This window comes from Nipponia nippon, unplaced genomic scaffold (genome assembly GCF_047370975.1).
Source record: "Nipponia nippon isolate SJK-2023a ecotype South Korea unplaced genomic scaffold, ASM4737097v1 scaffold_5, whole genome shotgun sequence".
NCBI lineage: Eukaryota > Metazoa > Chordata > Aves > Pelecaniformes > Threskiornithidae > Nipponia > Nipponia nippon.
In genome coordinates, this window is record NW_028262369.1 from 46,157,239 (window position 1) to 46,170,479 (window position 13,241).

The 13,241-nt window shown below is 39.8% G+C and overlaps 1 protein-coding gene and 1 long non-coding RNA gene across 3 annotated transcripts in view; one reads left to right on the forward strand and one right to left on the reverse strand.

Moving 5' to 3' along the window:
* Positions 1–13,241, reverse strand: part of CRB1 (crumbs cell polarity complex component 1) — a 111,753-nt gene that overhangs the window by 76,164 nt on the left and 22,348 nt on the right. The window contains exon 2 of the mRNA XM_009474427.2: positions 2,864–3,448. Coding sequence (XP_009472702.2) covers positions 2,864–3,448 — 585 coding nt within the window. The remainder of the gene's footprint in view (positions 1–2,863; positions 3,449–13,241) is intronic.
* LOC148052168 (uncharacterized) overlaps positions 10,674–13,241 on the forward strand; it is a 38,927-nt gene continuing 36,359 nt past the window's right edge. For both annotated transcript variants that reach the window (XR_015699138.1, XR_015699139.1), the window contains exon 1: positions 10,674–10,860. This is a non-coding gene — a long non-coding RNA (uncharacterized LOC148052168). The remainder of the gene's footprint in view (positions 10,861–13,241) is intronic.

Here is a 13,241-nt window from a genome sequence, read left to right on the forward strand (position 1 = left end):
CAGACCTTCCACTTTGGCAATTGCTGTTGGATGGACAATGCCATTTGCTATCTATCCACAACGATATTACCATGAGCTTGTTGGGAAGTGAGATCTGTACTTGAGGTACTTCATCCTATGGCAGAGGCTGCTGTGCCTCTGCTTGCCCTTAAGTGCCTAAGACTTACGACACACCTACTCTAAATATTTGCATGGTGTACATACTATTGCTAAGAATACTGCATGAGAACTTAAAGATCCATCACGAATAATTTCTTCATATTGTACAGAGTTCATCCCAACTATGGTCAGACCATAGTAAAAGGCGTTGCACCAAGAATGAATCTAGCCCATTGTACCTATTGTGCCTGTCACTGAAACGCTTTCTCCTGCTCTTGTCTTGGGCTAAGACTGGGTTTTGGAACTGCCATGCACCCCTGATAGTTCACACTAAAATGTTCACTGGCAATGGAGGACTGGCTTCAGCTGTGTCCAGCAAGGTAATTAACGTACCTAGCTGTGGGTAATAACAGGCTCTTACACCATGCTCTGTTGGGGTGAATTAAAAGCAAGTGCAATTAGTGCAATGGAGGAAAAAACGCATTTGATTAAGTAGCCAGCAAAACTTCAACAAACCAATTGAGCTTTGTTATTTAACAGCTGTGTGACACATGTCTTGTAATTAATTTCACACAGGCAGAGCATTATCATAGAAACTGCGGATTTCATGCTAAATTTTCCACTCTTTGGCTCTTGGTGCGTTCTAACCTCTTCCATTTGTGTAAGAATTATGTGTGACATTTCTCAGCTATTTTAAGAAGTGCTGCAGCATACTAATCATACAAAATAGCAGTCATAGTCCATGAAACAAGTAGCAACCGCAGCCAGTAACTCAAGCATTTGGTTAACATTACTGCTGTAGATTTACTGTACATTCTCTACCTACATATCAAGACCTATAACCTTTTTAACATCTTAGGGAAATGAGATGAGGCTGGATGACTTCCCACAGTAATTCATGGTGTCAGGCCAGGATAATAATGGTTGGCAAGATCCCCTGACAGAGTAAATGAGGGGTTTTTATTACCAGTGGGGACACCTCAGGGCTTTAATCCAGTAATCCCTCTGGCTTGTGCATTTAGCACAACTAACAGCAAGGTGCAGAAAACAACAAAAAAGAATGCTTCTTATAAATCATTTTGTTAAGTAGCCTTTAAAAGCTGGTGTTTTACTGCTGAAGGAACAGTCCGATACTCCTTTACAGAATTATTATAATTAGTTGTTTTGCTGCTGGAAGCAGCTTCAGAGCTGCATGTCAAAACACTGCAGCTTCTTCTGCTTTGTATTTTAGCCCTCTTCTCCTTCCTTGGCTCTCTCCTCATTTCTTAACTCTGCTTGTGTGGAGCACTCAGTGACATCGCTTGACTTTTGGTGAGAGCAGAGAGCATCAGCCTGGGAAACAGCAGAATTTTGTGATGAAAGCAGAGTGACTCCAGCAGAGCAAGTTTCCTCCAGCGGTTTGTGTTGACCTAAATCTTCATTTCTTTTTGTTTGGGCTTTACTATTATGTTTTCTCTCTCTTTGTCTCTAAGGTGTATATTCTGCCTCTTTTAAACAGAGTTCCCGGGCTATAGATCCAGGCTTGGACCCCGCTAACAGTGCCAGTTAAACAAATACAGTTTCCTGAATACAACAGGAGGTCTGGGTTGAGTCTGATCATTGCAGAGTAACCATGCTGGTTGTTAATAGGTTTTTTCCTTCCTTCTGCTCTTCAGCTTTCCTCTGGTTGTGTAGTTTTCTCCTCGGCTGGCCTGGGCTCAGACACCCGCTGGCAGCAGCAGGGTGGTGGGAAGGTAACAAGCTTCCTTCAAATAACATTCTCTGTGCTCATGAGGGATATTAACCAAGGGCTGGCTTCCAATGAGTGCTGTGTCACACACAGGAAAGCTGCTTTTTACCTCTGACTTGCCCTTCTGCATGGGGATTTGGAGATGGAGCTGTAAGCCACATCTCTTGTTTCTTATTCATTTGAATCACTTGAAGCAATGGCTATTCCCGCCCTCCACCCCCACCCCCCCCACCAGCCTTTGCTGTATGTTTCTTTTTTTTTCTTTGCTTACCTGACTGGCAATCTATCACTAAAATGCCTCCCCTTTTCTCCTTTTAATGATTCAGTGTGCTACCTCTTGCAGTCCTACCCCTCAATACAGCTTTGAAATTTGAAGGGAGCTGTCTCCCGCAAGGATTATATGCTCTGCAGTAGAGGAAGTAAGCAAGAAAAATGACACCCGTACCTTAAAAATGAAGCCACACAAAATGGGATTATCAAGAAATGGGCAGTTTGGGAACCTGATAATACTTTTCTTTCTATTTAACTTACATAATGCTCTAGTTGCAAATTAGTCCTCTGTTTCTGGGAAGAGCAGAAGTGAGGAAGTTAACGTGAAATGTCTAGGTTTAAGAGTACAGTTTGTCGTGATTAGCAAATCAAGCAAGTCTAATTAGATCTAATTTTTAACCCTGTCAAACATGGGTTTTCTCTGAAGACCAAAAACTCTGTGTAGCACTCTGAGGACAAGCATTTTGAGAATGTTTCTTTTAAAAGGAAAGTTAACCTAGCCCTGTGACATAGCTTGATGTTCACGAAGCTGCTCTGTAGTTTTTGGTAAATGTGAGATTTCTTTAATCCTTATCTATTCAATATCAGTAGTTCACAGTGATAAGGTAACCCATAATGCACCAACAGCTACTGGTGCTGAATCTGAAGGCAAGATGGTAATACAGATATGATTAAATAAGTGTGTGGGTGGGGCAGTTGAACTTGGAACATGAATTATGATGGTTCTCCATGACGCAAAGAAAAAGTTGTTTTAATAGTGCTTACCTGCGTACCCAAATGGACAGATGCAGTCATACTGTCCTATCTGGTTGAGACACGTTGCCCCATTCAGGCATGGATCTGACACACATTCATTCACTTCCAGGTCACAGTGCTTGCCTTGGTAGCCTGGGACACAGTAGCAGGAGTATTCATCAACCCCATCCCTGCACACTGCTCCATTGTGGCACGGTTCAGAAATGCATTCATCAAAATCCATTTCACAGAGTGTACCTGTGTATCCTGCGCTACAAAGGCAGGTAGGCCCAGCCAGGCCATTTTGGCAGGTGCCTCCATGCTCACAAGGGTTTGTGTCACATACGCTGATGGCTATTTCACAGGTAGGTCCGTTATACCCAGCAGGGCACTCGCAAGCAAAGCTGAGGTTTCCAGCAGAACGTAAACAGGTAGCATTTTGAAGACAAGGGTTTGAGGAGCAAGGATCAGAGGTTTTATTGCAGAGTTCCTCCACACTGTCCACTGATACATCTGCACAACGGCAAGTATCGTCTTTATGACCAGCAATGCATGTAGAGTTCTTTTGGCACGAGTTTGGCAGGCACGTGGAATCATTCCTCATGCAAAGTGACTCTAGAAAGGAAACACAAAAAATCCTGAGGACTTCCACAGCACTGGGAGTAAACAACAGTGAAAGAAGTGCAACTCTTGACACAACTGTGTTTCAAAACCAACACCTCCAATTGTTGGCTTGTTGAGAAGAAAACAGAGCTGGTTACTGTGTGACACATATCGGTAGACTAATAAATGTAAAATGAAAACAATTCCGAAAATATGAGTAGGTTGTAATTTCCTGTTCTCACCTCTTCCAACAACCTTGTCCTGGAGTGCCAGTATTGCTTAGCACTATATTAAGAGTACAGTTGCAATAATATTGGTGGTTGTCAACAGATATCCAACAATATGGAATGCATTTAAGTATATTTAAGACAATTTGGGTTTTTTTTTTACTAGAAAAAGGAGTTGAACCACATTTTTCAGTTCAATACCACTTTGTATTCTTTTGTGGTGGAAGTTTTTTGTATTAGATTTCAACAAAGCTAAATGACTCAAATACAGTTATAGCTCAGGTAAGTGGTTCAAACCATCATGCACTTTGATTTTGACTTTCTGATTATAAATAGTAATTTGACAACTGTACAGCATTTCCACCACAAAGAATGTCCCAGACACCTGAGATTCAAAATAGCCCCCTGAGAGCCTTCCAACCTCTGAGGCTGAAAGGACATGGTGAACTCAGTGTAAACATGTTCCTTACCCTCCAGGAACCAAGCTCCCACGTGGAGTTGCCTTGCTGCTGTAAAGACTGGATGACAATAACAATAGCTACTTCTCACCTCCCAGTCAAGGAGGAGCAAGCTGTTACCAGCATTGTTCATAACCCACGACTGAGAAACACTGATAGAGTTAAAGCAGTGAAAGTGGTGAAGGATGTTCTTTCTGGTAAAAGAAAACAAGAATTTTGCCATGAAACTGTATAATTTTTAAAATTGTGATTGTCTCCATAACAAAATAAATGGCTATATTCAGATAAGCATAGCATACATACGTAGGTATATACCTGCTGCCTTAGATTTGGTGTTAGGCATACTGAGCAATAGCAGCAAGGTGCCAAATACTGAGTGCCTGAGGTAGGTGTGTTGACCTGGGCTGAATCCTCTGCAATCACAGCTTCACTGCCAACAATATCAAATGACCTAGACTGAAGTTTGTGTACTTTTATGTGTGCTATAATCAGGTCTCCCACATGCAGCACAGACACAGGTGAAGAGTGCAATGGGGTTCTATTGATCAATAAATTAATATCTCATAATATCATGTTGCTTCTGTCATGACTTGCCATTGTTTTGGTATAGGTCAGTGGAAACAGTGTTAATCATCAGCACACATCTTGCAGTGTTTGGGAATTTTGTTACTCACATATAAACTGACTCAAGGCTGTGGAGATGGTAAGACCCAAAGCGGTGACTGCAAATGGGTTGTTTGCTCTAGATCTCTATCTTGGTCCAAAGGTCAAGCTTTTGAACGCTGAGAAGAGGCTAGTGGAAGAAATCCCGGAGTTGCCTCCAAATACTGTACTAGTAAAATGAAGCAACGGCAGATCAAACCTCATAGACAATGATTAATGGAGAGAAGAAAGGCAAGTAGTTATTTACTGACATAAACCACCTAGAAGACAGGGACCATACAAATACTGACCTAAAAAGCCAAATGCATGTATAGTATTTTAATTCCTACTGATCAAATTGGAAAATTTGATCTGGAGTATAATAAGAAGAGTTCTATCCAGTACAATTTTTTCTTTTGCAACTGATTTTCACCATCTTATAAGAAATCCTCTACTGCATAGTGAACATTGAATACAATGTGACATTCCTCAAAATAGGGGGGTAAAACTGTAAACAGATATTTTGGATATTGCTAGAGAAAAAAATTATTTGTATCACAAGAGGGGAAAAAAGCAGTCATATCTTGGCCAAGAATCTATGAAATAAAGCTGAATGTTCCTTTCGGAGAGAAGGTAGTGATTCAGAAGGGAAAGATTAGCGGGCTGGAGAATGAAAGTTGCATTAAACAATCCATATAAGAATCCTGTAAACATCCTATTTCTTCTTTCAGTTTATACTTTTATTCTGGAGTCTTGTCTGGAAATACGAAGGGTATGCATCTTCTGCAGCAGCTACTTGAAAATGAATGGTAGAACAGTGTATGTTTGTGCAAACAGGGTGTTGTGGATGAGCTGAACTTCTTGGAGAAATTCAGACCCATCTACTACCAGTCTCTAATTTCTTCCTGGTTCTTCGAACTGAGATTCAGGAGGGTGGACACAATAAAGAAGAAGATGGGGCACTAAAAGAGAAGCAGTATGTAGAGATGCTTATCAATAACTGGGGCTAGACCAAAGCTGATAAAGTCCTGGGACGGATCCCTGACTGGCTGGGAAAGCATGAGGCTAGGGTTGGTCACCTGAGGATAACAAACAACCACTGATAGATTGTCAGAGAATACAAACTGACTGATGAGGGTGCATTTTCATAATGCGTATTTTAATACATAACATAATTTAATCTGTTTTTTACCAGGAAGGGCAACTGTAGGAAGAAAGCCTCAGAAGGCTTTACCAGCTCAGGAAAGACAGCTTAGGTAGGTATGACACTATGGTAATAAATGGGAAGGTTGGAAAAGTTATCTGTGCTTCATTGTTGTGCCTTCTGATTTGAGGTATACACAGGAGCAGCAGTGCCTCTGCAAATAAAAAGCACCAATCTGAATGAACTTGATGCTCATAAATAGGTACATTTACTGAGTCAAATACCTAATCAATACTTGTTTGAACAAGCGGGATAGAGATTTATGTACTAACATCAATAGTAACAGTGACATCATATTTAAAATAAACTAACAGTGGTCTTAAGGATTACATAGAAATAGCTTCTTGATTGTCTCTTTTGAGGTTTCGCATGTATAAGTAAAACCTGAGAAATATTTTTATTTGAACTATTTTTAGCTGTTGTCATGCTCATATATACCAGAGATGTAGAGGAGAAATATCTAGAAAAGGTACAGTCTTTTCTTGGTAAAGATTATTTATACCAGCTAAGATAGACCTGATTAAGAAAGCAAGCTAAACATTGATTAACAGGAGAACTGGAGCCTTACTTCCTGCTTTTTGAAGGAAACCAGGACAAAAAATAGTACTTCTGATTTAGCCTGCCTTTAAAATGACCATCCCCAAACCTGGTAACATTCAGTTTTGCACTGGGAGCAGATATTTCATCCTAATGCGGTGTCAGTTGTACTTCCCCCAGCTCACAGCTCTTGCTGACTGCAAAATTCAAGACATCGGCCATGGTGTACTGACTTGCTCCACAGTCAGCAGTATCACGGACTTTCCCCTCCTCAACACACCTTAATGTATGTTCTGATGTCCTAGTTTATATTATTTTGTGTATTACCTGTGTATTTAGTTTCTTTTCTTTAGCCTGGATAATAAAGAGCTTACTGCAATCTATTAATTACAGTTAAAATGAGCAAAACTCTGTTCCTTAGGAACTTTTGCATCCCACATTTTTCTCGGGTTTGCACAACTTTAAAGAGCTTTCCTTTCAGTCTGTCTACCTACTTAAAATTCATTAAAAGTGCATGTTTGAAGAAGTGTTGCAAATTTGAAGAAATTAACTATGATTAACTTAGAACGTTATCTAACTATTGTACTGTGTAAATTACAAGAGGTGAGGTCAGTTATTCAAGTGCTTCTCAAGTAGGACCACTGTGACATGAGAAGCAATTTAGTTAATTATTACTGCTTTTCCAGAGATAATTTGCATGCAACAACTCAATTTGTTGTATTGACTGTGTGTGAGAGAAACTGAAGCATTTGCCAGGCTGCAGTTTTGATAGGAACATACTAGCTTTGAGCACTGGTTAAAAAGCTTCATAGCAATCTGAGGCGGTAACAGTGGATGGAATATGAGAGAAGACGAAAGAAAGCCCTGAAAGCACAGCCCCTAGTGAAGGCAACCAATTTGTCTTCAAGGTGACACCACAATAGGAAAAACATGAAACAGAAAACCTTTCCTGGATTTTTTTTTAACTAGTATCTTAATTTCAACTCCTTTGGCTTTTATAAAACAAATTTCTTATGCAGAAATTGCCAACGGATAATCCAATAAATCCAATACTCCCTAGAGGATGCTTTTGTCTGGTTTGTACTACAAGTTTACAGCGAAGCAATAAAGTTTTTGGAGTTTTACCTTCATTCTGATGCGCTGTGCCATGTTTTTTATTATTTGTATAGTTCTTGAGGAACACAAGAGTTCTGAAGGTCTTAGCAGAGATGTAATCACTGTTGAGTTTTAGCTTACTTGTGATTTAAAGGCTAGGACCAAGACTTTTTGTTAGGGTGCTATACAAATAGTTTTGCCCCAGCAGCAAAGCTGCATCTTAAAAAGATGATCATCAAACGCTATGCAATTATCATAGTGTGGTTATCAAATGGTATGCAGTTCACCAGGACATTCCCATGATTTTTTTGAGAAAAGTCATGTCCCTAAATGAGCTGAGTGCTTCAGAAAATGCTTGGATCCTGGACTGCTAGTTAAAGCACCATTTTCCACCTATTTGAGACAAGTTATTTACACTACCTCCCTTCTTGCCCCATGGAAACTCAGTTTCTCTGCTGCTCTGGAGTGATGTGGAAGGATGGATTTGGGAACCCATTGAGCTACTGAGAGCTATGTGGAAACGAGAGAGAAAGAAGATCACAGCATGTGGAAGCTGAACTTCCCCATGCTCTGCGATGTGATGTGGCAGGGTATGGTGGTGTCTGATACAAAGGCTGGCTCAGTTTGGGCTCACGGTTGAAGAATATTCTCTATTACATTTGCAGAAAGAGGGCGGAAATGTTTCAGTGTTTTGGGGGGCTTGATTTTTGGTAAGGTTGCAGAGGGATAACCTGAAAAGGCCTCATGTTCTAGCTGAGATACACAGAGGAGTTGTTTTCATTCTTAAGCAATTAAGGTCACTTCAGCAGTGACTTGTTCTGACAGAGAGTCTTAAAACTTGTATGTAACATTAGAAAAATAGAAGCACAATGCCAATCACTTTGGACTTACACTGACTGACACTTGAGGTAATTATCAGTCTCTTTATAAACATTGGTACATTAATCTAGTTACAAGAGGAATTAGTGCCAAGCATTTTACCCCGTAGTTAAATCCTTTTGATGCACATGAGGTGTTTGGCAGTAAAATTCTTTGCAGTAAAGCTTGCCATCTACTGGCAAATCATCAGTACTACCAGAAACATGTCAATACCTGCATCTTTTAAAAGAGTTGGCACAAATTATTAAACATAAGAAATGCTGAGAGAGAGCCATTTTTTTTCCTCTTGGATAAGCTTACTTAAAGTCATTGAAGTGTTGTTGTTAGTGTATGAATGATCGAGCTTATATAACTAATCAGCACTAAAAATGCATGATTTTGGTCTGGTAAAGACTTCTTACTGATCAGAAACCACTGAAGAGATACAAAACAATTTGGGTGTTGGAAGTGCATTACAATGAGCATAGGAGGGAAAAATTAAATTAGTTGGAAAGTTAACATAAACAGGGCAAGAGTTTTGAAAGGGCCAAAGCAATTTGGCACAGATCTTCTGGCTCCTGATAAGGAAACTAGTGTTCCTCAGTAAAGCAGGTAATTTTGAAGAGCTCATCCTTATATCTTTCCTGACAATTTGGTTGGATTTTTTTGTTTTGAATCAGAGAGCTAGAAAGTTAATGTGTGCTTTACAAAATACTCTGCTATCTTAAGTTGATAAAATAAAAAAATAAATTAAATTTATGATCCCCCATTCTGAGAATCTGATTAGCAATCTTAGTCATGCAAAGTCCGCAAACAAAACCTAGCAAACTGTGTTGGGTTGCTTGTGGCAGGAATGTTTTTCAGCAAAGACTTGTTCTTTCTGGTCACGACTCTCCCTACAAGTTGGTGAAATATCATGATCAGCAGCAGAATTTAAAATCAAAGTTCAATCACTGCTAATCGCATTGTTATAAACTGGAGCTCACTTGACTGTGGTCATGCCTTCACTTTGCTAATCATCTCATCATGCCTGGAGGCTCCTTGTAATTTGCAATGCTATTTTTCAAATGTGCCTTCTTCCCCTGAAGAAGGACTCTAAGCTTCACAGAAGCTCTCAACACTAACAGCTTCAGGGTCTTTTACATATGCTGCAGAGATTTTCTGACCTTCTTAACAGAGCCAGTCCATTTGCTAGGAAAAAAAAAAAATATCTATGAGAAGATAGAGAACTTCTCAATACCCATATAGTCATCAACACTGATGAGTTTACTGTGCTTTGAGGACTTCTTTCATTTTTTGCTTTTTTTTATTTTTAACAAAGAGTTATTACTTCACATGTTTGAATTAAAACTAGGAAGCTACACCAGCTAATACAGATAAAGCAGTTCACAGCAAAATCTGACTTTTTATTAACTCATACATTTTGGAAAGAAATGGATAGCAAAAAACCAATATGCTGGTCTATGAATTGAGAAATGAAACTTGAAAAATACTCCTAAGAAAAAAATGATCAAATTACAACAGCCAAAAAAAGTGTTCTCTTTTTTTAAAACAAAACAAAACAAAACAAAAAAACAAACAAAAAACCAACAACAACCCAGAAAATGTATGTTGGGTGGGGGCTTTTGTTGGTTTTAATTTGCTAAAATAGCTTATATAATTGACATCTTGGTTGTGGTCAGGCACTAGAAAGATAAAATTTCATTGAGATAACAGAAGGAACCATTGCTTCTCTTAGTGCTATTACTTCAGTCTGTCTTCTGTTGACTCAACAATGGCATATAACATTTGTTCACAGCTGAAGGCTTACATTATGATCAAATAAGCTCACTAAAGAAGTCATGGGATAACATGACGGTAGCAAGGGTTTAGATAGCCCAGTGTCTGGAGTTAGAAGCAAGAACCTTCCATGCTTGTGTTCATTCCTTGTTTAAAACTCGCCTCTGGGATTTTAAAACAAGTGTGCGAATCTGTGTTACTAAAATATCAAGCTCTGTGACTTTAGTGAGATCTTGAAATAATTAGCATTTAACTGGAAATATTAAAATATTGCCCGAGGCATTTAGTGCTGTATTGAAGAGTGCTTGGCTTTGGTATAACCAGGCATATATCAGTTTATCTGCAGTGCACCATGACACAGAAAATACAGTTCATCACTATGACAATAACTTCCTTGCAAAGACAGCCTTAGAAAGTTGTGGGTGTGCATATATATTCAATCTTGATGTATCCTGAAGAACTAGGGAAGAGATGAGCACAGATGCATAATCAAAAGTGACAGAGATTGGGATCAGATACCTTCACTGTGGACTGAAAGGCAGAGATGCCGTTCGTGGACCAGCATTTGACAGATGGGGAAGAAAAGGACATGAAACCATGCCATTCTGGAGAAAACAAAGCCAGGTAAGGGACTATCTTAGCCCTCAAAATACCTTTTCCATTGAGATTCTCTGTGAATAGATAATTTCAGTTTTTCCACACAGTTGTGATTGCCAGACTAAAGTCTCAAACTTCCTAAACGTTGCACTAATGGTAGTTTACCCCTTCCCTGCCCATCTCCCAAAACATTTGTCTACTATCTTAATTATTTAATGTAATGAGCAGCTTGTAGTTACTGTGGTGCCATTTCTCCTTTGCAAGCTTCACCTGGGACAGAAGCACTAGCCCCAGGACCTGACCTGCTCTATCCACAGCTGGAATTATTATTCAATCTGGTCAATGAAAAAGTGTACCTTGGGAAGGCATGAACAAACTTTTGCCAAAGCAAGCACTCGTTGTGTCCACAAATATTATGGTCATAAAGGGTTAATCCTGAATCTTTAACTTCAATTGTGTGTCCGAAACATCCTAGCATGTTGTTATAGAAACCACTTTCAGGCTTTAAATCTTGAATCACATTTATTACCATAGTAACCACCACTGCACACAGGCAGAAAAGAAAATAGGCGGTTACACAAATATTCCATTTCTATCAAAAAAGCCCATTTTGTTTTCAAGTACATTTGCATCAGCAAAAACAAGGAAAGTAAATCAACTACTTATTTTCTGAAGCAGAAGTATTGTATATTAGCATAAGAGTAACAACTGAATAGCATTAAAATTTTAAAATGTTGTTTAGGAAACACTTTAAGATTAAAGCTATCTGTGATTCAAATTAGAGAACTGGTTATTAAATCAATGTCTCCATTTCACTATTCTCCGAACATTTGTGCAAGCTCACACTAATTTGGTGCGGCTCCCCAAGAAGGAAGGCCGTTATTGTTGGCTGTCATTTTCCTTTGCTGTCTTTTTACCTTTGTGCTGTCCCAGAGTTCCTTACCCTATGAGCACTTCAGCAGCAGCAGTCCTTACAGCTGCGCCGACTGGTGACACTAAACACAGCAACAATTTGACAGGTTTTCCTACAAAGCAGCCATGCAGTGACCGTTTCATCACGCTGCGGTGAGGTGTGCTAGTTCAAAGGCACTCGCTTGGCGTGCGCAGACACACAGCTGCTTTAGATAGAATTTGGAGGATTTTTGGTTCAATTGGCCATCGAGGCATGGTGCTACTAGCAATGCAAACAGGCTGGTTTCTAAAGTGAATAAAAGAGTTCATCCACTACTTCTTTACCTTTACGTTTAGCACTTCAGCACTGCAGATTAAGTTGATAGTGCATAGTGATTGTCGTGCTTTTACTATGCACAGACATTTTTATTTGTATAAGATGCAGGACAGTAGCTGATCAGGCCCAGAAGGCAGCTGATATCCATTACAGAAAATGATGCAGACACTGATGTAGAAACTGAACTGATTTCTGCTGTGCAATCCCCGCTACTGTACACACTCTATCTGAATGTAACTTTCCTCTTTAATAGTTTCATGATATGTCTCCACATTCTTATCTTCTAACTCTGCAGAAGAGTAAAGACATGAGTGTAATGAAGTGTTTCTTCTCCCTTTAGAAGTGATGACATTTCTTTTTAGTTGAATTCACACAACTGAATTTATTCTTAATAATACAGAACAGGATTCCTCCACACAGGGACATAGGAGATAAATAGGCAGGTGAGCAACAACCACGATGATACACAGTGGTGGGAACTAGGGGGCCAGCTTCAAGCTTGCCTTTCTATCAGCTCTTCAGAGGCAATGAACATTTTTTGCGCACAATTTATTGTGCTCAAAATCTGAAACAATTTTATTTAGGTAATAATGGAAGTATAATCCGGTGTTTTGAAACCTGATATATGAACCCAGTGAGGGGTGCAAGTGGTGCTGGGAAAGTGGAAAAATTAAAGCAATGCTTGCAGTTGGAAAGATACCACCTATATGCACAGCTGTGCTAAGGAGGAAGGCTAAAATGTACACCTTGGAAGCAGACACATGCCAAAATAACTAGGGAAATGGTGCCAAAGCCAAAAAGGGCTGCAGAAAGACAAAAGCATGGCCTCACTTCTTTGCATCAATGGGGGGATTTTCAGGAACACAGAGGGAGTAACACAGCATAAAACTGTCAGTTTGTGAGTTTGGGTGAAATCCAGTTGCTCCTGGTTCTGTCTGAATTCCAAACAGTAGAAAATAGGGAGCAAAGGAGCTGCTGCCTCTTGAAGAGGCCAAATCTTGCTTTGAGAGACACAAGGTCTCACAGCTTCTCTGGAGTCTGGAAAGAGTTTGTGGCACTTTGTGTAAGACAGAGGCTCCCGACTCCCGTTGAGCTCCTGGCTCCTGCTGAATTCAGCTTCAGCAAGGACCTGGGGGCTCAGGTGAGCTGGGGGATGCTGTCCCTTGCACAGACCAGCTAC